Source organism: Parastagonospora nodorum (genome assembly GCF_000146915.1).
Source record: "Parastagonospora nodorum SN15 chromosome Unknown scaffold_40, whole genome shotgun sequence".
Classification (NCBI taxonomy): Eukaryota; Fungi; Ascomycota; class Dothideomycetes; order Pleosporales; family Phaeosphaeriaceae; genus Parastagonospora; species Parastagonospora nodorum.
Window position 1 is genome coordinate 48,861 of NW_001884588.1, and position 24,210 is coordinate 73,070.

Genomic DNA, 24,210 nt, shown 5'->3' on the forward strand with positions numbered 1-24,210 from the left:
TTTAATAGCAAAACACTAGTAAGCAGTAGGAGCTGCATTAAACCTAACACAGCTTAGTTCTTATAAGCTTAGCTACGCACGTAATAAGTCTAGCCTAATAAGAGAAATAAGCTGTTATTAAACTTTTCTAGCGCGTATCGCCTCTACCTAGCGTTTAGCTATTCGGGCAAAAATATACTATATTTAAGCAATAGATTCTTTCTTAATAGCTGTTATTCCTTTATAATCCTCATTAAGTCTAAGTATTTCTTCTCGTGCCTCTAAAATTTTTTTTACTTTAAATTTTTACTAATCATCTATTTAGGCGCAATTCTACAACCTTATTCTAACACTATAAGATTCTACGCAAGTATTATCGCAGCACTTATACTTTCGACAGTGCATGCCTTATATAATACAAAACAGCCTTTAACTACTATTTATACAAGGGCTACAGTAGTAGGTAGTAATAGTGCAGGCGAAGATACTCTCTATACCTATACTAATAGCTATAGTACTATAGTATATAATTCTAAGCAAAAAGCAACTAGTACTATAAGACGTAGACCTTACTACATAGATAATACAGAGGTTTGCTCTATAACTATAAGTTCTTAATAATAATTATCGCTAAATTAGTATTAATAGTTTCGTAGTATTAGTGCTGCTTAAAAGATTAAATAACGTTTATCTATGCGTAATAGAGCCTAGAGTATGTTACTGTAGCTGCTGTTAGCTACTAGCGTCTTAGAACTACTTCCTATATACTACCTAAGCTGCCTTACCTCTATAGATCGATTATCTATTTAATACTATTTATTTGCATACCTATTCTTTTTACTGTTGCTACTATATCTAATAGCAGAGAACGACTACAGATTGCTCTAGTGCTCTGCTATTATATTGCGTCTTTAGCATCTCTAGCAGAGCTATTATAAGCTATTACTACGTATAAGAGAATTGTTACCTTACTATATTACTATCGTTAAGTAAAGCACCTAAAGGTACCGCGCTTATCTAACCTTTCTTAATTCCTCTATTAACTAACTACTCTCTTATATGCAAAGCCTTAAATAGTAGTTATATTATAAGAAGCAGTTGAAAGATATTTAAGAGGAGACGAAGATTACTACAGATCTAATCTTAGCGACGAAAAAGCTACCCTAAGGCCTTAATATAAAGCTATTATACCTCGTAAACCTAGCAGGAACACTCTAAGCTCTAATAGTAATCCTCTTCTTCTATTCTACAGAGGACTTAACTAGCATACTACACCTTAACTATGCAATTAACAATATAACAAATGTGTGTATACTTACTAGATACGCAAGACTTAGTCTGCATAAGAAGATAACAAAGACTAGTATTCTTTACGTTAATATTATCTTACGGAGGATAGATAGGAAGAGGTTTATCAAAGGCAGATTAAGTAGCTTCTTAATAAGATAACTATCTAAGCGACTGCAGATATACTACTATAACGCATTAAACGACCTCCTTAACTAAGCAGCAGATAAAATTATCCTAGTCTTTAGCTATACCGCTCAGCGCTTTTACGATAAGTAGCTAAGCAAACTAGAGAAGCTGTTTAAGTAGATCTACCTAGCTAGTTAGAAGCACTACTATAACGATGCGTTATGCTCATAGGTTAACTCTTACTTCTTTGCCTATTAATAATATAGTTATGTATATATAGAGTTAAAAAGATTATAATATAGGCTGTTTAGTAAGATTAATAGAAACTAATATTATAGCTTTTATTGCTCTATAATACTAACGTACCTTGTAGGTTAGTTACGCATATAGCTTTACTACGTACTTTTGCTAAGCTTTTACTAAAATACTAACTCTATCTTATGCTATCTTAACTAGAATGCATAGAAACTTCTAGTAAGTATTAGATATAGCTTATACTTTAAGCTCTTAAATAAGATATAATAATCTTCTTATAATGCGCTATAGCTATCTATAATATTACTAAAGTAATACTATATAATTAATGCGCTAAATAACTTTTATAGATAAATTGCTAGCTTAAATTAATTATTGAAGTAAAAACTAGCTCTTACTTTATTTATTCTAGATATAAATGCAAAGTAGAGATATTATTAAGAAATAAGCTAGACTAAAAGAAGATAGCAACTGCTCTCTACTATCTATATAAAAAAGCGTTAAAAAAATATAAAAATATATAATCTAGTATTAGTTAATAGTCTTAAGCGAGGCTTATGCAGGCACTATAAACTAATAATAAAAACTTCTTAAAAATTAGCTTAGATAATAATAACTACTCTACTCTTAGCTAAGCTTAGTAGATTTATAATTTATATAATATCTATATATTACGAACCTATAGAAAGAGGCACAGCAGTCTTTATAGAATATAAGATACTAACTAGAGAGAGCAGAGTAGCAAATAGATATAGGTTATAGTTAAGTATTATATAATATAAACTCTAAATTAACTTAACCTATACCTAAACTTTCTAGCTAGAATAGGTATAAGTTAAGGTATAGTTATAGATATTTAAGTTAAAGTTAAGTATATTATATAATAGAGTTAAAGTTAAAGTTAAGTATTATATAAGCAAAAATTTAATAATTTTTTATATTCTCTAAAGCATCTATACTACTAAATTAAGTAATTTAGAAGATGTTGTAGCTAAGCAAACTTAAGAGAAAAGATTATATTAATTACTACTCTTCTAATATATTAGAAGAGCTAGCTTAAATATATAAACAGATTATAGAGAAACGTTAGTCTACTTCCTAAGCTTAGTTAGCTTAGTTACGTAGATTAGTACTTTACTATTCTCGTGTATTAATACTGCAATATACTCTCTATCTTAATTGCTCTATTTAATTAAGATAACGTTACGCAGTATGCATATAAATAAGCTATTACTCTACTTCTACTCTACTCTAATTACTTAATTAGTAAGCGTCTGTTTATTATTGCGTTATCATAGAGATTAGTTAACTTGCACGTTTAGCCTTAGCGCGCGCAATATTAACACCTTACTCTGCATCTTATAATCTTTTAATATTCTACTACCTAGCTTTAAGAATTTAATCTGCTAACTATAGCTTTAGTAAGTCCTACTAATTAAGAGGTAATTAAATATCTTACGCGTACTCTGCATTGCAATCGCCTTAAACTCTAGGCTATTAGTTATGCTAACTTAGCTATTTCGCAGTAAAAGAGAAAAACAGCTACTCTAGCATAGAAGAAGAACCTTAAGAATACTTACGCTGCTTAGTCTTCTAAGATATTAGATTTAAAAGGCATGCGCGCCTTAGCTTAAATTAATTAGTAGAAGTTAGCTTCTAAGAAGAGCAATCTAGCTCTAGATACTCTATTAAAGCTAGTTGCTAGAGCACTCTGCAAGAGCTCTTATGCTAATTGCATTCTTAAGTAGTTAAGCAACTTAACTAAGAATAAGCTTAAATATATTAATAAGAGTAGTAAGTTAGATTATTATACTGCCTGCAACTCTAAGCAGTGCATTCTAAGGCATATTTCTTACCTTATTTTAGTTACTTCTTATACTAATTATACTATAGCATTAATCTCTTTGTAACTAAGACAATAGCTTTGTATAACTACGCTATAGGCAATATAGCAACTATAACTATAAGTAATCGTTAATCTTATTATAGCAGTATTATACTAATCTTTTGCAGACTTCTAAGTATACTAATAGGCAAAATAAGCTTATAGATAAGATCTGTAAGTATATTACTAGTTATAATAAGCTGTCTAGCTTTAAGCGTAACTAATCTAAAACTGCTGCATCTAATCTAACCTCTAAGCGCGCAAAGAAAGCTGCGCTACTTACGCCTTTATAACTCTATTTAGATCCTTTTAGTTAGAAAATAGGCTCTAATAGAAAGTTGCTCTTAATAGATTTAACTCTTTTAAAGGTATCTGCCTACTAGGCTTCTATTTAAGATAATAAAGAGAAGGATAAGACTATAGTGCCTGCTAGTAATCTTTCTAGCCTAAGCTCTAGTTCTCTAGGATCTAAGCATAGTAAGCAGGCTAAGCCTTTTAGTTATAAGACTAATATGCTTAATAAGCTGTTTAATAATAAGAGCGCTTTAATCTTAGCTAGCTTTAATCTTAACGCTCTAGTTACTTTTAATAACTAAATAGGTTATATTAACACCTCTCTTAGCGTAAATAAGAAATTAATTTATCTTAGTTATGCTGCTTCTTCCTAACTAGCTTAAGCTGCACCTAGTAGCTCTATTTAGTATTCTACTAATCTAGAGTTAAGTCTCTCTTTAAGTAGCTTACATAGGCCTATTCGTCCTACTCCTCTTATACCTAAAAAGGCGCCTAGAGAGAAGAGAAGGAATAAGGCTACTCTAACTAACCTTTATAAATTAAATTCTCCTTTTTCTTGTAAGGTAGCAGGCTTAAGTAGATTAAACAGCAGCCTTCGTAGCACTAAGCTAATTATTTTAATCTCTAAGCCTTCTAAGTTATCTGCTAAGCAGATTCTAGATACTACTAACGTTTAAAACGCTCTCTCTATAGAGGCGCAGCATAAGCTTCTATCTTAGTTTAAGCAGAAATTCTTATTTAACACTCTGCCTATTATTATAGGCAACACTAGATAGAGCACTATTAATCTAACTAGCTCTAATTTAGTAATAACGATTAGTAACAGTAAGGCTAATCTTAAGTTATTAAGATTAGAAGCTTAGGCAAGAGAGCTTAATAAGCGTGCTACTAAGACTTAATCTAGTCTTAAGAAGATTAAGAAGGCTAAGGCTAATAAATTAGCGTGCTTAAAGAAGCTTTATATTAAATAAAGAAAGCGCTTTGCAAAGAATAAGGCTAATTAAGAAGTGCGTCTAAAGAACGTTCCTTAACCTACTATAGTTAAGTCTATTAAGACTAGTACTGCAGCAAAGCCTTATAAAGATTAATTAAAGCATCCTACCTTTAGAGAGACTAGGTAAGATCTAATTTACTCTTCTTTCTAAACTTCTTAGTAGTCTTAGCAGCCTTCTAATACTAATTCTTAAGTTTCTAGATTAGTTAAGTTAAATTATTAGCTTACTGCTGCTACTTAGAGTTAGAGTGCTTATAATAATTAACTAGCGCTAACTTCTTCTGCTTCTAAGTTTAGTAGTAGCAATTAAGCTAACTGCAGTAGTGCTGCTACCTCTTTAACTAGTAGTAAGAAGGTTACGCTACCTAGTTCTACTACTCTATAGCCTAATCTATTCTCTTTTAAGCTTTCTTATATAACTAACTCTAACGCTAACCTTTTTTCTATTATAAATTTAGTAGATCGCCCTAGCTATAGCTACGCTAATTGCTACTTATTAGATAATAAAGATACGCGTTACTTTAAGCAGAGTAATAAGCTTTCTTTCATTCTGCATAAGGATAAGATAGTAAGGTAAGAGAGGCGTCTTAATTACTATAGAGTTACTAGAAATTTACTCTCTACTACTTTAGATATTCGTAATTGCTACTATACCTTAGCTTAATCTAATTGTAACGAGCGTTGTGCTTCTATACTTTTTATTATAGAGAATTTGCTGCGTCTTATGCAGATAGCTTTAGACCTTCTTAACTAAGTATCTTAGTTTAATATTCTTGCTATTAAGCAAACTTTTTTCTTTCTTAATGCTTTAGGCGTAGTTTTCCTCACTTCTTATATAGATATGCTAAATTAAACAATCTTTTTAGAGTAGTAGGTAGTTAAAAAGGCCTCTTGTTTACTCTGCTTAAGCTTTCTTAGTCTTAAAGGCTCTTCTTAATAGTAATTAAACTAATGCTATTATACCTTATTGCTATTAACTATAACTAATCTAACTATATCCTTAAGATTTAAAAGCTGCTTAAAGTAATTAAATTATTAATAGGTAAGAGCTTTAGTTAGTCTATCTGCTAGCATTTCCTTTATTAGCAAGTACTCTACTAAGAATAATTCTTTTGCATATTCTTATCTAAGCTACATGTTTTATATATTAACATGTCGAAGATAGGTAGTAATTTGCTTATTTTAACTAATAATAAGTCTAATTATTTGCTAGTTATTATACTAGATCTTCTATAAATCGCCTAGATTAAATATAAGTTCGTTAAAGAATCTTTTTAAGGTAATAGTTTCCTTCGCAACATGCTTAAGTATAATAAGCTTAGCCTTAGTTATAGAGGTTATTACTATACTTTGCTAAGCAGCTTTCTATAGAATAGCTTCTCTAAAGAGCATAGCTATATATCTATAAGATAAGCGCTAGGTAATTAAGTTATCTGCAAATAATGCGTCTCTATATATTATAAGGTTAGGACTATTATAATTGCTGTATTAGATTGCTTCCTATTGTGTATAATATAGGTATATAATAACTTAATTAATTATGCTTATGTGCATTTAGCTAGAATTAGTTAGGTAGTATAATAGCTTTAATACTATAAAAGCTACGTCTAGGCGCAGTATTATTGCAGTGTATAATACTAATTTAACCTTTTTCTAGTAAAGCTTAACTTCTTGCTTAGTAGCTTCTCTCTTAAATTTCTTAAGCTCTTCTAATAGTAGAGGAGTAGCTAGAAAGATTCGTATTAATTAAGTTAAACTTCTTTGCAATCTTCTTAATATAGGTATCGTAAACTAGCATAATTATTCTCTTTTCTTAGTTTCTAATAATTCTTATGCCTAAGAACTACTCTGCTAGCCCTTATTCTTATATCTTATACTTTGTAGTAATCTTAATCTATAGGTCTTTTATAAAAGCTTTGCAAGCCTTATAATATAGCAAAAGAATATTATTAACATAGAAAAGTATTAGAACTTTCTTATCTTTATTAAAGAAGAGGCAGAGTTCTTCTTTTAATAAGATAAGGCCTAATAATTAGAGTATTTCTAAGAACTTCTTATACTATAGTAGTAGTAAGTCTCTTATACTATAAAGTGCTTAATTAAGCCTAACGTATATTCTAAGTTCCTTAAAACTATTAAGAAGCTTATATAGCATAGAGTTCTTCTTTATAATCGTTGCATTAAGAAATGCTCCTGTTATATTATTTTGCATAACTTCTAGATTAAAGTAAGATAGCTATAGCTATTGCTGCTTAAAATAATCTTGCTGCTAAGGTAGTAGCGTAGGTTAAATTAAGCAAGTTTTTTTCTTAAAGATCTCCTCGTATAACTATATATGCTTTGCACTTAAGCAGTATACTATCTTAATTAAACTTATAAGTCTAAACCTACTTTAATAGAATTAGTCAGATTATTACTTTGCTTATTAGCTAAATTATCTAGGTATCTTTCTTATAAAGCTATTTAATCTCTTATCTTATTACAGCTTTAAACTACACCTTATATTTATATTAGAGAAATTGTTTCTAAGTCTTAGGTAGGTCTAGAAGCTCATTTTAGTATAGTTAGGTTAACTTTAGTATTTAATTAGTTAAAGTAGCTGCTATAATTACAGCGTTTATAGATTTATAACTCTTTTAATCGTTCTACGCTCTTCTTACGCCTAGCAAGAAGATATTCTAAAAGTTAGCTTATAAACTATTATTATTATCTAGATTAGTAATTAGTGCATATACTCTAGTACCTGCACTCTCTATCTAGTTATCTTAATTACTATCTCTTCTTCTTCTGCGTAATAGCAGGTAGGTACTTGTTCCTTAATTATTTTCTAGCGCTTTGCCTTATTACCTCTAGCTTATTCTCTAAGTACGCAGAGCTTATAGCTCTATTATACCTAGATTAGAAGTAGTTATTTGCTATAATTGCTAGCGTACTTAAATAAGCAACTTATCTACTTTATCTAGAGTGTTTAAGTTAAGTTCTCTAAGTTAAGTAGCAGAGCAGGTAACACGCTGCAGTGTTACTCTCTATAATCTAATCTAATTACTAGAGCGAGATAGGCTAGCTCTACTAGCTAGATATATCTACTATTAGCTATCTCTTCTTATACTTTAAGCATTATACCTAAAGTTTCCCTCTATATTACCTAGCTTAGGTGTAGATTCTAGAGTTGCAAGCTAATTTTAATCTTTTAGAGGTCCTGCGCAAATTCTTAGTTAATTACTAGCTATGCTATCGTCTTGCGCAGTTTCTTCTTATATAACTTCTTAATTATTTAGTTAGCTAGCTATCTAATTAGTTTATACACTTAGTTTATCTCTAAGATTACTCTTAGTATCTCTTCTAACCTTATTAGTTTACTGCTCTTCTAGGTATAATTTATTCTTAATAAGGAGGCCTAGATTATCTAGCTCGCTATTATATAGAATATTAGCAATCTTAAGCGCTAATTTCTTTTCTATATTCTTATTATTCTTTCCTTAAAAGAAATGAGTTTCGTTAAACCTAATATTACAAGTTATAATAACCTAGTTAAGTAAAGAGATCTATATTCTATAGATATTTAAGGCTTAATAGCTTACTAAGTATCTAATATAACCTCTAGAATTAGTTTTAAAAAACCTGTATCTTATACTAGCTATCTAATCTAAATTTAATAGATAAGCTTAACAGCTGTACGCATATATACTACTCTAATCTAGGCGTAGATTAGCTAGTTTCTTAATTAAATAACTGCTAGTTTATAGTACCTAAAGTATTATTAAAACTAGGAATTAAGGACCTTATTTAGTAATTAATATCTATGCAGTGCTGTTAGGCTTATCCTATAAAGCTAAGCAGCTATATCTAGTATCTCTAGCTAAAGCTTATTAGGCAGATTCGCGCTTATACGTATTTTTATTACCTTTATAATTATTTCCTATCCTGCACGCTTAGCTAAGCTATTTAGCTTATAAGTATAAGATAGAGTAGCTTTAATAGCAATCGTTATTTTTATCTACTTATTTCTTAAATCTTAATCGTCCTCTCTACAGTTGCGTTGCCTAATTACTATCTTAGTATATCTCTACAATTAAAAGGTTATATTTTATTCTTACTCTCTAGTAGTACTTTTTAATGACTTTTATAATCTTAAGCAGCAACTTTAATAGAAGATTATTATTCTTAATCTTTCTAGAATAATTATCCTTTATTAGTAATAACTATTACTCTTCTAATTATTCTAAATGCATATTAAACAGGTCTTATAAGATCTAATAGAAGAGTTAAGGTAATCTCTCTTTTAGTCTTCTTAAGATTATCTATAAGGCGTATGCTATTATATAATGTTCGCATTTAATCCTTCTAATACTAGTAATCTTAACGTTTTATGCATATTTAGTTAGAGCCTACAGTGCCTTCTGTCTAAGATAACCTAATTATTAGTGCTATATTTGCTTATTACTACTTCTATTTTGCAGATAATACGATCTTAGCATAGCTTTTACAATAGTAGAGACTAGAGAATAGAAAGACTTAATTAATTCTAAGAAGTTAAAGTTATACTTCCTAATAAGCGTATAGAGTAACTTATTCTTAGATAAGTTACTATATTAGAGAGTTTAATCCTAACTAGTATACTAGACATTTTCTTAATCTTAAAGTCTTGCTTCTAAGATAATATTAAGGTAGAAACCTTTAACGACCTTTACGTTAGTAAGTATAAGGTCTACTATATATAGCCTATTTAGTCTAATTATTAGATTTCTTATAATCTAAGTATTAATACTATTAATAGGTAAGTATTAGGTTCCTGCCTTAACGCACTCTCTATTTATAGCCTTAACAAATATTCTCTTTTTAATTAGACTGTAATTATTTACTAAGTAGACGCACGCTCTACTATTAAGGATTATAGATTAGTATAGTAGGTGCTAATTAAAAGTAGTGCTATAGACTTCTAGTAACTCTTTTATAAAGAAGGTTAGATTAATTAAGCTTGCTTAAATAGTGATAGAGTAATCTTTATCTAATCTTTTCTTTCTTAGAGTAGTAGACTAACCTAACTTCTTAATCTATTCGCAGAGATCTTGCTATTTAGGCTTATTATATTATTCTAAGATCTTTTTCTTATCTATATCGTTAAGCTTAATTAGATTACTAGAGGCTAATTCTATTACTACTATTTAAAGCTTAAGATAGGTAATTAGTTTCTAACGATAAAACTTATCTAATTAGGGCTTTTGCAGATAAGACCTAATGCATAGGCATACTTTTAGGCCTTTTTTAGTTTTCTTAGTTAAGCTGCTCTAAGCAGTTTGCCTATTTAGAGTTAGTACTGCAAAGATTAACAGTCTCTTTTCTTTTCTAGCGTTTTTAGATTGCTCGCTTAGTATAGCGTTAAACATTATAGCAATATTATCTAATATTATATTATCCTTTTCTAGAGATGCTCTTTTTACGACTTCTGCTTATTTCTATTAGGCCTATTCTAGGGCATATTGTTGCTATAATTGCCTTAAGAAAGTTAGTAAGAGTAATAGTCTCTTTAACTTCTAGAACGTCGTATATCTAGGCTTAGGCATAGAGAGTTTGCTATTTATTAAACTACTTCTCTAGCCTAATCTTACTATGCTTAGCTTTATCTAGGTAAGCTTAGTACTTCTATCTAATTTAATTCTAAGTTATAGCCTTACTTAAGGCTAGCTAATCTTTAAGCAGTTTAAGTTATAATTAGAGGCTTAAGTTGTCTATTTAGGAAAGCCTAATTTATACTAGCTTAAGAAAGTCTAGTAAGACTATTTTCGTAATCTAGTCTTAAAGATTTGCAAGTACAGCAGCTTTTTAAGACTATTTAGCAGTAAGAACTTTCTATTATTAGACTCTCTCGTTATAGTTAGCTAATAAAACTTTATAGGCTTTAATATCTTTAATATATTCTTATAAAGACTTTTCATAATTAGCTTTCGCTTTATTAGTAGCTCTAGCAGGAGGATCCTTTAGCTTAACTAGCTTAGTAGATAATCCTAGATATAAAGGAGCGTTATTAAGAAGATTAGATTATAATAAGCTATCTAGATTAATATAGTCCTATATTCGCTTTCTAATAGCATGAACTTTAAGCTAAATATACTATGCTAGCTAGTCTTTATAAGCTTAAAGAGTAACTATAGAAGGAAGTTTTATCTAGTCTGTTTAGTCTATTTAGACTAATATCGTTAGGATAATTTAAGAAGTTTAAGAGGAATAAGAGTAGTAGAATAATTAATTTAAGTACTTAGCAAATATAAGATGCATAGTAGAGAATTAACTCTATGATCCTATAGCGCTGAGCTTATAACTATTATAGCTAAGCAAACTTAAGAGAAAAGATTGTATTAATTACTGCTCTTCTAATATATTAGAAGAGCTAGCTTAAATATATAAATAGATTACAGAGAAACATTAGTCTACTTTCTAAGCTTAGTTAGCTTAGTTACGTGGATTAGTACTTCACTGTTCCTTGTGTATTAATACTGCGACAGAAGATTAAATTTTTGCTTATATAATACTTAATTATATAGTTAAGTATTATATAATAAAATTAACTTAGGTTAACCTAGACTTAACTTTCTTATATAATACTTAACTTTAACTTATATAGTCTTAGCGTTAACTTAACCTTAGTTAACCTATACTTAACTATACTCTAACTTATACCTATATGTAAGTTATCTATACCTATTTGCTAGCCTAATCTAGTGCTACTTTACTCTATCTGCAAAAACTAACTTAAGCTCTTTAATACTAGCTATCTAATTATTAGCTACTTAATAGGTTTTAACAGATAGCATTAGATATAGAGATAGAATATACTAAGATAGTAAGAGTAAGCTTCTATAAAGAATATAATATATTAAGTAACTTAAAGTATAAAGTTAAAGATAATAAGCTATAAGAGTTTATTATCCTAGTCTATATATTAAGAGATTCTATAGTTACTTACTCTACTAACTATAAGCTACGTAAGCTCTGCTAACTATGCTAATAACTATCTGCGTAAGCTATTACGTATAACTAGAGTAGCTTATAATGCTAAGAGTTAGCAGTTATATAACTATTATATTAAAACTAGTTATATATCGCTTATAAGTCGTACTTTACTGCAGAAATGCTAACTATTAGCATTTTATTAATGCCTAAAAGCTAGCTTATAATATTAAGCTTAAGATATTAATAGAAAGATTTCTAAGTATAGACGCAGCCTATACCTTAATATTAGTAAGATTAACTAGAGTATAAAATATAGTCACGAAATATAGTTTATAAAATTAGTAGCTGAAGCTAACTATATAGTATCTATATTAGTAGAGCGTTTATTAACTTAGATAAACTTTTTTAGATTCTTTATTAAAAAAACTTAAAACTTTAAAGCCTTATATCTCTATAACTACTAGGCTGAATTAGGTAATCTATAGCTCATTTTAAAGAGAAAAGCTTGCTCTATATTTAAGGCTTTTAGTATATATTACGTAATTATCGTTCTGGCTAGGTAGAGCGACTTTGTTAATTTTATCGACTAGATATCGTATCGCTGTCAAAAAAAAGAGACTAAGGTAACTTTGTTAAATTATTATATTAGTTATATCACTAGCAAATTGCGGCGATACTACTAAAATACCACAAACTTATTTTCCTAACATAAGAAGAGATTTATTAGAGTATAGCTTATATTATTAAGGTTTAAAGCTAAGTAAGCTACGTTACTTTATTTAGCTCTAACTCTAGTAATACTAGGTTTTTTTTAGAAAGTTTCTAGGATTTTAGAAAGCTCTATATAAGAGCTTTCTAAATATAAAATAATATCTCTAATATGTTAAGAACTTATAGAGTTATATAGAGGAGGATAGTATAGATGCATTTGCATCTATACCTAGAAATTAGATAGAAGACTTAGTAGCGCTTATTTCCCTCTCTATATATTAGTTCGAATCTAGCTTCTCTTATCTCTTAATTTCTTCTATTTTATATACTAATAGATTATAAGTAGCTAAAGAATAACTGCCTCTAAGCCTTTTATTAATACTTTGCAGAAATCTTATATTAATTTATTAAATAGAAATCTTTATATATTAGTTTATACCTTCTAGGCATAGTTCTTTCTTTAGAAAGTAAGGCTAGTAGAGTTTATTATCTTTAAGATTTTTCTCTGCTTAGTTAATTTTATATACTTAAGCACTTTAGTAACTAAAGAACTTTATATTATAATATATCTAGAAAAAATATAATTCTAGTTTATATAGAGTTATATAGAAAAGATTAATGCTAAGAAAAAGTAGCTAGCTTACTAGTTTAGCTAGCTTACTAGTTAAATACATTATTTAGTTAAATTTAGGTAAGTAGGTCTATTTACTTGCTATTTAACTTAATTTCTAAGCTTCTCTAATTAACTTAATTTAATTAATAAAAATGTTAAGAAATAATTAAATTAATTAAGTAGCTTAATTGTTAACAAGTCTGCAAATTAGATAAGGATAGAAGAGGACTAACGCCGGAACTACTGTTCGTTCAGAGGAACAGGAGAACTAGTTAACGAAGGGAGCGATATGAGGTTCATTAATGCTTTCTAAGTCATTGGATACTAAAGGTGTGATAAACTAGATGACTTTCGATTATCAGCGTGATGGTAATTTTGAAATCTAGATTGCTATCTGTTATGCGCTTCGCTTCTCTCTCTTCTTCCTTAACATATCTTGCTTATTACTCGATGTAATCTCTTAAGAGGCCATTCTTAATCTCTTTCTTTTCTTAACTCCCAGTACGAAAGTATGCTTAATAAGTGCATTTTGCCTTCTGGTCTTGTCTTCTGCAGCAGCAAGATATTGACAGAGACCTGTGTGGAAACTACGATCTTCTGCGCTTTACCGTCGTTCACATCTCTTATAAGTTCTTTATAAGCAAAGTCGGATAAGAGTAGTTGTAGGCCTAGATGATTCGTAGGGTGTCCTTGTTTATTACGAAATGCCTGTAGAACAGAAACGTAAGACGAAGATAAGTAGAGTAGGAGCAGCGGATACTTGACTTTTAACTTCTCTAACTACTTGTAACTCTCGCCTATCCCTATTGGCATTGGAGAAAAGCCTATTACGCTATACTGACAGTGTTGCCTCGCTCTTCTCCTTCCTACTGTATTTGATATCTATCCCAACAATAACTCGCACGCTAGCATCCGAGTCTATGATATAATCTCCTACTAGCCGTCCTAGCCTCTTTCGTTTTCGTGAATATGCGAAGTCAATGCTAACCCCCGGATATTGTGCGTCATCATGCCAGAAGAAGGCATCTAGTCTGTATTTTGATTTTGCTCTGGACGGACCGTTTTCAATTGGAAAATAACTCATTGTTAAGCTCGCATTCTAGGACATCAAATGACAGACCAGATGGACGCACACCTTACACCAATCATGCGATGGGTTATGGATAATCGACTAACAGAAGTCTCCAGAAACATGATCGCGAATACCCTATGACTCGCTAGAGGTCGCCTCGGCATTGCCATGGTTCTTCTAGAGCCTATTGCTGACAATGAGACCTATGAAGAGATGATACAGCAATGCATTACCCTTCAAGAAGTCGAATTACTCATTTGAAACGTTTCAAATGAGACATTTCTACTCCAGGATGCCACTATCGTAGACGTTCGAGGCTAGAATTTGCTGTCGCTTCAGGGCCTGGGGACGACAATGAAGATAAAGCCGAGGATGACGCAATAGAGCAAGCATTAAATGACCTAGAAGATGACGATGGTATCTCCTTTATGCCGCAACCAAGGCAGATCACGCGAGAGGAAGCTATTGCATGGGCGCAAAGGATTTTGGAATGCTTCCGACGATCAGAATTGAAGGGTGACTCCGACCACCTCCTGATCAGCCAAATCTTCTGGGAGCAGTCGCAGCATTGGAAGCTCATCGCAGTCGAACATGTTGGTAGAGTTGCGTGCACCTGGAGAAAATTTGTCTATGCGGTCCTGCAGCACAGTGCCACCGCAGAATTTGTCGAGAGGCTTGCAAGTCCAAGCGTAGACGCAGCCCTAGCGAGCGCTTCATATACGTGCAAACAAGAGCTTCAAAAGACACTGGCGGATCAAGCACGGTTTCCTGTAACAATAACCACTAGTTCATGACGACATTACTGAAAAAAATGCCAGTGTAAATACGAGAAGATAACAGAACGTGAAAACGAAGCTTGCAGGATAGAAATATTATTCAACTCGTCGTGCATGGACGATTGGCTTGCGAAACTGCATGGCGACGGCACTCCGCCGTGTCCAATTTGCCGAAAAGGCTGGCCTCAACAGGAGCTTTTATCCTCTCACGAATTCCCTGAGCTAGCAGTGTTGGATACAGCGTCTACAAAAAGTGGTTGTGTTATGGCCAAATCTGCATCACAGTTGATCTTGATGGCGAAGAGGGAGCTAGACCGTACACATGGGCGGAAGCATACATCTTCGGCGCCCATATCGAGGATAACGTCCAGCCAAGCGAAGAAGTCTTTCGCTATGCCTATGAGAACACTACTCCTGCTCCACCACTTCGTCACTTTCTTGTGGGGCTGTACGTTAAAATATCTACAGACCTGTCGCTTGAAGTTGACAAAGGCGACAAGACCAACGCCAGCCTGCTTCGAGCATTTCTGGCCGCCGTCACCAATGAAATGATTGCTTTGGCGAGAGCTGGAGCCCTAAGGGCGACTGGTACTCAGAACGAACTGAGGCAGATCTCTGCGTTGAAAACGCGGACCATGCCAGCGGATAGATCATTACCAACGGCGACGATGGCGAAGACTGACAAGACTAGCTTTCTTATAGATTTAACAGGGACTTTGGGAGCGTCGACGAGACTGACATGTCCTGCCTTCCTTATGTATTGTAATATGCCAACTTTTCCTACAGCACATATCACTTCAAGATTCCCCACAAAATCGTCGATAGCTAGATTATGTCTGTTCTAGTACATCCGAGAAATATAACACAATCTATCACACCGTGCTATGCTACATCATTGAATCATGTTCACTTCGCATATGTTTTAGACAAAGCTGTATGTCTCCAGTCACGGCTGAGAGCATGCCGGAATTCTTAGAGTATGTTTAAGATGTATAGAATATAATACGGATTACGCGAAAAGCTTCTGAAATAGCAACACGGCCGTATAGATCCGCCTATGGTGTCATTCCAATGCTGGTTCCTAATACAAATTTGTATGCTAGCTCCTCGCCGTAGCTCGAGAGCATTCTCTGTCTCTCGTTCAGACTGCCAAGATATTCGCAGTGCGGAGGAGCACACAATCCACGAAGAACTGTTGTGCATAAGTCGCCCTTCTTCCGCCAGCTCATGCAGCCGAATGGTAGGCTGAATAGCGACAAGAAAGACAACGACTGCCCTATATGCTATGAATCGCTTGATAATAGCACTCAGGACTTTACATATTGCGCTGGTGAGTGTGGTACGCCATTCCATCGCGAATGCATGAAGATGTGGCTGAGGGACAAGGCCCTGGCACAGAAGGCATGCCCCACGTGCCGAAATTCATGGGCAACGAAGAGAATGTTATTAAAGAGTACAGGTTCCCTCAATGGAGAAGACGAGCCTTCAACGTATACCAGGGGTGGCTGTACCAGCGACAGATCTGTTTCTAGCATGAAAAGGAGCCTTTGATTTCATACGGCATTTGGAAGCAACTTGTCTTCCTCCTCGGCCCTTGGACGAGTACAACAAGCAGTAGCCCATCCTGTAGGCTGAAGCTAGACGCAGTGTCACTAGGCTTTGGTTACGACACGAAGACCTGGTGTATAGCTTCAGGCTATCAGAAGGCCTAATCCAATTGCGTTTCCGTCTTAGCTAATAGCTTGCAGCATGAGAACTTACAGTAGGCACAGTACTAATCGTTGTCTTATCGAACCCTAACATGATGACTTTCGGCATCCACGGCCTCCGTTCTAAAGGCCAAGGCTATCTTACCATGCCATTTCGCTGGAAATACGGTCAAAAACTACTTCTAGTCAAACATGCGGAATTGACGCTGGCTCAGCAAGCCCGTCGCAGTAAGCCCGAGTTTCGCAATCTTGACCCAAATTAGCCTAGCATTTTCCTGTTCCGCGGATGCACCAGTCGACGAACATCACTCCACCGCCCGAATCCATCAGTCTAAGGAAGCTCAATATGCAGGGAACAAGCTACATTGCAGCGTGAGCCTCGCACGATGCAGAAGAATTTGTTGTTGCCGGCTTGCCCCGCTGGTTAGGCAACCGTTGTTGTTGGGGAACAGCGTGTCGCAACGCGCTCCGGAAGCAGCCGCTTGATAAGGGTGCAGTATAAGTAGATGATGACTGCAGCCGGAATCGGAAATGTTTAAACTGCGCTTCCTCTTGTTCTTGTTGAGTTGCTGGACTGATATCCAGCATGGCGGCCTTGGACAGCATTCCAGAGGATAAGGCTACCTCGTCGAAATCGACTCATATTCAATATCAAGAAGTAACTTTTCGGAACTGGTATAAGAAGATAAATTGGCTCAACACGACGCTGGTGGTGCTCATACCCGCTCTTGGACTCTACCTAACACGCACCACGCCACTTACACGACCTACGCTCATCTGGTCCGTCCTGTACTACTTCTGCACAGCTTTCGGCATCACAGGCGGATATCATCGACTATGGAGTCATCGCTGCTACTCCGCTCGTCTACCGCTACGCTTATTCCTAGCCTTCACAGGCGCCGGAGCCATCCAAGGTAGTGCTCGATGGTGGAGCGCAAATCACCGCGCCCACCACCGATGGACCGACACAATGAAGGACCCCTACTCCGTTATGCGCGGCCTATTATTCTCGCACATCGGATGGATGGTATTGAACAGCGACCCCAAAGTCAAAGGCCGAACAGACGTCAGTGATCTCGACAGCGACCCCGTCGTAGTCTGGCAGCACAAGCACTACGGCAAGTGCCTGCTGTTCGCCGCGTGGATATTCCCCATGATCGTAGCCGGCCTCGGATGGGGAGATTGGTGGGGAGGCCTTGTCTACGCCGGCATCATTCGAGCGTGTTTCGTCCAGCAGGCGACATTTTGCGTGAACTCTCTCGCGCATTGGATCGGCGAGCAGCCGTTCGACGACAGACGCACGCCTCGAGACCACGTTTTGACAGCGTTGGTAACGATGGGAGAAGGATATCATAACTTCCACCACGAATTCCCAAGCGATTATCGCAACGCGATCATCTGGTACCAATACGACCCTACCAAATGGCTCATTTACCTCTTCTCCCTCGGCCCCTTCCCCCTCGCATACTCGCTCAAAACCTTCCGGTCCAATGAGATTGAAAAAGGGCGGTTGCAACAACAACAAAAAGCCCTGGACAAGAAGCGCTCAGGACTTGATTGGGGCCTACCCCTCTTCCAACTCCCTGTCATATCGTGGGACGACTTCCAAGCGCGTTGCAAAGAGTCCGGCGAGATGCTGGTTGCTGTCGCAGGTGTGATTCACGACGTCAGCCAGTTTATTGAAGATCACCCTGGAGGCAGGAGTTTGATTCGGAGTGCGGTGGGCAAAGATGGGACAGGGATGTTTAATGGAGGCGTATATGAGCACAGTAATGCGGCGCATAATCTGTTGTCGACAATGAGGGTGGGAGTGCTTAGAGGTGGGCAGGAGGTGGAGGTGTGGAAGAAGCAGAGAGTGGATGTTTTAGGGAAGAGCGACATTTTGAGACAGGTTACGCGGGTGGAGAGGTTGGTTGAGGGGGCTGTGGCTGCGTAGCGGAGGGGAGAGGTAAGCGTGGAAGATATGTGATGACGCTTTAGACTTTGTTTTCATAGCGATTTGTGCTGGAGAGCTTTGGGCGGCACCGTAACGAAGCGTAATGAATCGGTAGCATGTGTCGTGATCACTCAGGCTGAACACGTCACCATCATTTGACGCTTCTTCACACGAAGAAGATAGAGGTGTTGATGTCGGGAAGAGAATAAATGAGAGAAGCTGGACCCATAGTCAGGGCCCTAAATTCTGTCAAAAGCCATATGAGACTGATGTGATTGCCAAACGCCACTCGCTATGCATTATCTCGCCCACAGAAATACGTCTCTTCAAACCACGAAGCTCTCCTCGTCCTTCCTCGGACCTAGACCATGGCTAACACCGTCTTTAAGCAAGTCCCACGTAACGCCATCGACTCTCCTTCCGCGCGTATCATGGTCATTTGCAACATCAGCCAACCTGCCCATGGCAACCCTCCGCATCAGCACTGTATCCTGCGCACCCTGGAAATTCCGGCCCTTGCCCTCGGTTAAGAACTTCTCAACAAAAGCCTCCTCGTCTTCATTGAACGGCAAGCTGACAAACTCCACCGCCTTGTCTGAGCGCGGGTATGAGTCCTTCTCGCCAACGCCTGACCAGTTGCTGCGCTCCAGCGTCTGTTCCATCAATATCTCAAGCAGTGGCTTGTGCTCGTACTCTGGTCGATCCCGGATCCAGTGGTATGTCTCGGTGACGTTGCGCAATGAGAGGTATTTCGCGAACTCGTTGCGGACTTTCTGGTCCTCTAGCGGCGGCTTGACGCAGTTGTAGTATGCTAGCGGCAGGATGTCGTCTTCGGGGGACTTCTGCACACCCACACTGCCTAGCTTTTCGCGGCCCTTGAGGAGTGTGAGCATAATCTCATCGGGGAACGTCGGTATGATGCTCGGGTGTGTGAGGTGTCCGACCGCAGTCCTAAATTCCAGATGATCGAGAGCCCATAGTCCTTCAATGAATGTCCAGAAGCGTGTTTCAAGGTGCACACCGCGCGCAAAGCTTGTCGCAAGCTCAGTCGGCCCATGGTGTTGCGGCGATAGATCTTTGAGGAGGTAGAAGATCAAGCAATGCTTGTTGTGTAGAGAGGTCTCGGCGTTGATGATGCGCTCGTGCAGGTCACGAAGCTGCTGGGTGTTTTTGGGTGGGTAGAGCTTTCTTCCTGTCGGTATCTGTCAGTATATTTCCACTGCCATGATATCCAATTGAGATACCCTGAACCTTGAGCAAAACCAGCAACCGTTCAAAGAACGTCTTTCCACCGAGGGCATGTTGGAACTCTTGTATCGCCTGCACAACACCATCGGAATACGTGACACCGTCAGGAAAGGCGCTCTCAAAGTCTTCTATGTCGAGCATTGCGACTGCAGCTGTTGTAGTTTCGGGAGAATCGAGGTGGGGTCGTGATCGCGTAAAGAAGCTGGGGTTGACGTGTTTTGGGTGCACGTTCCGCGCTGTCATGTGAATGTACTAGCGTGAAAGGCTTGGCAGGCCATTGACGCGCGCAACATATCGAGGATCGAAGTGAATAAGTAAAGTTGATACAGAAACTTTATCATATCAGCTGAGCATGCATTAGATGCAAAGTGTGTAGTATACAATCGTGCAAGATTGAACTATGTGTAAGTTATTGTACATGCGAAGGCTTTTAGAGCACGCGCTGGTATCTACCAAATTTTGCCCGTCGTAAACAAACGTCCGTCCCAATGCCCGTCAAAACGCCTTGCGATGCAATGCAAAAGAGAGGGGTCGTCATCTGCAACGCCCTATGCAAAATGTACAAAGAATTTACAAAGAACTGCCCAAGGGAGATTATGCTCGCTCTCTTTCTCTTCGCTCATTCATGTCGGTTGCCATCTTCTTGCCAAGCTCATAACAGCTTATCATGATTGCACACGCCGGCGCGATTTTGAGACATCTTGCTCCCCAGCCTCTGAAGAGACCCGAAACTCCTTGCTCACGGTAGATGTGGGCCAGGAATCGGGGCATTGTTTGTTCTTCGGGTGCCAGTGCTTTTGTGGCGTCTTTGGCGGCTTCTCCAGCATGTCGGTAGACTTGCTGCCGTGTCTTTCCAACATCAAAAGGTGTGGTTACAAAGGCGGCGACAGCCCCAGAGGCAGCCCCAGCAACGAAACTATCGACGATTGTGTCTTTGCGGTTCTCTCGACTTCTTGAACGACTACGTCTTTGCACTCTTTCGTCGCCACGGCCTATCCGGAACTCGTATCCGTCATTCCTTGCTTCTGTTCTTCCTCGAATGTCGATGAGTTGGTTCCGCGTTGCTTCATAGCCCCACCAATATATCGCAGAGAAGGGCACATCTCGCCAAAGCGTCAATGTGAGACCCCTCCATAGACTGAAGACGCCCTCTGTTCCAACCATAGTCCGGAGCCCATCCATTGTCTCGCGGAAGTGGCCAGCAGCAGTGGCGGTGTGGTTGGCCGCTTGCATTCTTGTTCGGAACATTTCGATCGGACTGACAACGATTGCAGCCATCACTCGTGCTGTCGCGCCGGCCACGAGGGGGGTGTATGCATCTGGTATGGTTTCCCTGAATGGCGATCTTTGGGCCGTTCGCAGCCAGTCATATCCAGCGAAGTAGATGACATTGGCAGGCACAGCCATGACCAATGTTGGGGAGAGCCCTCTCCACAGTGTCCGGGGCCCCTCATTCTGTGCAATCTTCCGTAGTCCATCCCATGTGCTGTTGATGGTTCTTTCGCTCCACCTCTTCTACTGCGCATCCAATGTCTGCGGGGTTGATTGGTGACATGGTCGGGCCGGTCACACAGAAGGGGTGCTTTGTTGTTCATCCCAGAAGACTTTCTCTGCAACAGGCCGATATGCCCATGTTCGGTGGCAGGTCGCGGAATTGTGTGAGTGTTGCGCCATTGAAGACGCGCGGTTGTGACGATGAGGAAGTGGGAACGGTTTCTTGTGATTGTAGGCGAACGCGAACGACATCGAGCGGTGTCACTGTCGGAGTCAGTATGTCCATGCGTGGTTCCGGTACTCAAATGACCAGATTGAACATGCGTTCGGAAAACACTACCGAACACTACCGAACACCACCGAAAAATTGATATACATACCTAATAATGAAGTCAAGATACTGCCTGACACGGCAGACAACATCTTTTGCCCGAGCGACACTTCACCCAGGCCCGCGCTCTGGTCCGCATCCTCGGCTCTTTGCGTGGCGGTCGCCATTTCGCCCTTCTGTAGGAAAGTGGCTGTATCACACTCAAATCGGGACGAGGTGTGCTGTGTATACCCAAAGAACGCGAAAAGGGCGGTGTTGGCATCGTCCTGAAACCTTTAGAGTGGTGACGAAGGCGACGGGCAATGAGGTAAGGGCGGTCTAGCTCTAGAACTACAAATCTTTAGCGGCATCGGTGCGCGTGGCCACTCCCATTGGCTGCGATTGCGACGGCTTCTTATCAGACGCGGAAGCGAAGCGACGGAACCGTGGGTGGCGGACGTCATGGCGGTGACTCCAACATCGCATGCACAATTGACCGCGCTGCGGCAGCGAAGACCGGAATTCACATAAAACTCACACACAGCTGTAGACATGTATCCCTATTAGACACCTGGTGGCGAACCCCATACTCAATCTCTTCTGCTTGACGCGCTGCGAAGCCGGACCTTCCACTAAACGCTGAACCGCTTATATCCGCTCTTCTCGGACATCGATCGCAACATGGACCCAAAAGATCAACCAACGAATACCGAAGCTGAGCTTGAATCCTTCCGCCAGAAATGGAGAGAAGAAGTGACTGCCCGGACTAAGGGCAAGGCGCCTGTATCTTCTGCAACACCTGCAAATACTGGCGCGTCATCAAGCAAACCTCGGCCATCTAGGAGCAATGCGCCGGACGTATCAACTTCAACCCACACACGGCAAAAGAGTGTGGAAGAGGTCGACGATGTAGCGCCTCATGTGTATCAAGACCTAGGCGAGAAGCAGCATGGACGGAGGCTGGATGAAACCGCCACCGAGACCGCCGCTGCACTTGCTGCGAGTCGAGAACCAGTATCTGCTCTGGAGCACTATGAAAAGGCTGTAGAGAAGGAGAGTGAAGGTAGACTAGGAGACAGTCTGAGTCTGTACCGAAGAGCTTTCAAGGTAAGTATATGGACACTCAGTCAGAGGATCATTGGTATTGACACATGTTAGCTTGACGACTCTGTCGACAAGATCTACAAAGCTAAGCACTTTCCACCATCATACTTTGAGGCTAGGAAGAAGAAGACGTCAAAGCTGGCAGCTTCAGCATCCACATCATCCACTGCATCCGCATCAATACCGAAGCCAGAGGACCCTAATCCCTCAAACGCCTCGGAGACAGTGCCCAATACCGCCCACCACTCCCTACATGGTCTCTCCGCCCCTTTGCAAGATCTCATCAGCGACTTCTCCAGTCTCTCCATCCAAGGCGAACCACCGCCAACCGACCTCAGTCCCGCACCACCATGTCCCATCGCCAGCGTCCCCGAGGAAATCATCGTGGAGATTCTTGAACAAGTAGCCATCCGCGACGTCGCCTCCTTCGTTCGTCTAGCTCAAGTCTGCAAGCGCCTCGCCTACCTCGTCGCGACCGAAGACCGCGTGTGGAAGCGTCTCGCTCTCGGCCACGAATATGGTTTCGCTGCTATGCACTATACGTGGACATGTCAAGTCGACGGCAAACCCCTCGGCGACGACGGCGAAGGCGGCATCTACCTAGGCACCAATTCCGACAATGAATCCGACGAACCCACCTTTACCCCCGCGGCCACCACATCCCTCCTCGTGCCCTCCCCCTACCCAACCTTCCGCACCCTCTTCCAACGTCGCCCCCGCATCCGCTTCAACGGCTGCTACATCAGCACGGTGAACTACACGCGAGCCGGCCAAGCGTCTCCGACAAACATAACCTGGAACTCCCCCATCCACATCGTGACTTACTACCGCTACATCCGCTTCCTGCGCGATGGCACATGCATCTCACTGCTCACCACCTCTGAACCCGCAGACGTCGTGCCCTACCTGTACACCGAACACATGCACAAGCACCACGGCTCACTCCCCTCCGCACCAATGAAAGACGCACTGCTCGGTCGCTGGCGCATAACCGGCCCCGAACCCAGCGAAACCGAAGGCACGCTGATAGTGGAGACGGCTGGCGTCACGCCCAAGTACATGTATAAAATGGTCCTTGGGCTGGGCACGGCTGGCAAGGGCGCGAAGAATAACAAACTCACGTGGCAGGGGTATTGGAGCTATAATCGTCTGACGGATGATTGGGGGGAGTTTGGACTGAAGAATGATCGCGCGTTTTACTGGTCGAGGGTGAGGAGTTATGGGATGAGTTGGGAGGAGAGCGGGATGAATTTGGGTGGGGGTGAGGACAAGAAGAAGAGGAGGCATGTGTAAGCTGGGATGCCGTTGGAATGCATTATTGTAGATATTTAGAGGCATGGCAAGTTAAACATGAAGTCACGGCTAGGATCAATTGAATGTGACACTTGTTGATCTTATTCTTTTTTGCATTATCGTAGACATCTCAGCGCGGCGTTGGCGTCTATGTCTTGGTCGTGATCTTC

At 38.8% G+C, this 24,210-nt stretch overlaps 6 protein-coding genes across 6 annotated transcripts; 3 read left to right on the forward strand and 3 right to left on the reverse strand.

Moving 5' to 3' along the window:
• Positions 1 to 15,339: 15,339 nt before the first annotated feature.
• SNOG_15701 (hypothetical protein) lies at positions 15,340 to 15,595 on the forward strand (the record flags this gene model as incomplete). The annotated part of the gene is made up of 3 exons (XM_001805789.1): positions 15,340 to 15,394; positions 15,415 to 15,534; positions 15,558 to 15,595. The coding sequence occupies 3 exons, from the start codon at positions 15,340 to 15,342 to the stop codon at positions 15,593 to 15,595; spliced, it is 213 nt and encodes a 70-aa protein (XP_001805841.1).
• Positions 15,596 to 16,499: 904 nt separating this feature from the next.
• Positions 16,500 to 16,749, reverse strand: SNOG_15702 (hypothetical protein; the record flags this gene model as incomplete). Its single annotated transcript, XM_001805790.1, has 2 exons — positions 16,500 to 16,583; positions 16,708 to 16,749. 2 exons carry the CDS (start codon positions 16,747 to 16,749, stop codon positions 16,500 to 16,502), a joined length of 126 nt encoding a protein of 41 aa, XP_001805842.1.
• A 459-nt stretch (positions 16,750 to 17,208) lies between these two features.
• On the forward strand, positions 17,209 to 18,745 carry SNOG_15703 (hypothetical protein). The gene has a single exon (XM_001805791.1). The coding sequence runs from the start codon at positions 17,242 to 17,244 to the stop codon at positions 18,589 to 18,591; it is 1,350 nt and encodes a 449-aa protein (XP_001805843.1). The 5' UTR covers positions 17,209 to 17,241; the 3' UTR covers positions 18,592 to 18,745.
• Positions 18,746 to 18,917: 172 nt separating this feature from the next.
• Positions 18,918 to 19,980, reverse strand: SNOG_15704 (hypothetical protein; the record flags this gene model as incomplete). Its single annotated transcript, XM_001805792.1, has 2 exons — positions 18,918 to 19,783; positions 19,812 to 19,980. The coding sequence occupies 2 exons, from the start codon at positions 19,978 to 19,980 to the stop codon at positions 18,918 to 18,920; spliced, it is 1,035 nt and encodes a 344-aa protein (XP_001805844.1).
• Positions 19,981 to 20,271: 291 nt separating this feature from the next.
• On the reverse strand, positions 20,272 to 21,831 carry SNOG_15706 (hypothetical protein; the record flags this gene model as incomplete). Its single annotated transcript, XM_001805793.1, has 4 exons — positions 20,272 to 21,097; positions 21,121 to 21,421; positions 21,457 to 21,597; positions 21,714 to 21,831. 4 exons carry the CDS (start codon positions 21,829 to 21,831, stop codon positions 20,434 to 20,436), a joined length of 1,224 nt encoding a protein of 407 aa, XP_001805845.1. The 3' UTR covers positions 20,272 to 20,433.
• A 493-nt stretch (positions 21,832 to 22,324) lies between these two features.
• On the forward strand, positions 22,325 to 24,040 carry SNOG_15707 (hypothetical protein; the record flags this gene model as incomplete). Its single annotated transcript, XM_001805794.1, has 2 exons — positions 22,325 to 22,750; positions 22,802 to 24,040. 2 exons carry the CDS (start codon positions 22,325 to 22,327, stop codon positions 24,038 to 24,040), a joined length of 1,665 nt encoding a protein of 554 aa, XP_001805846.1.
• Between the last annotated feature and the right edge of the window lie 170 nt (positions 24,041 to 24,210).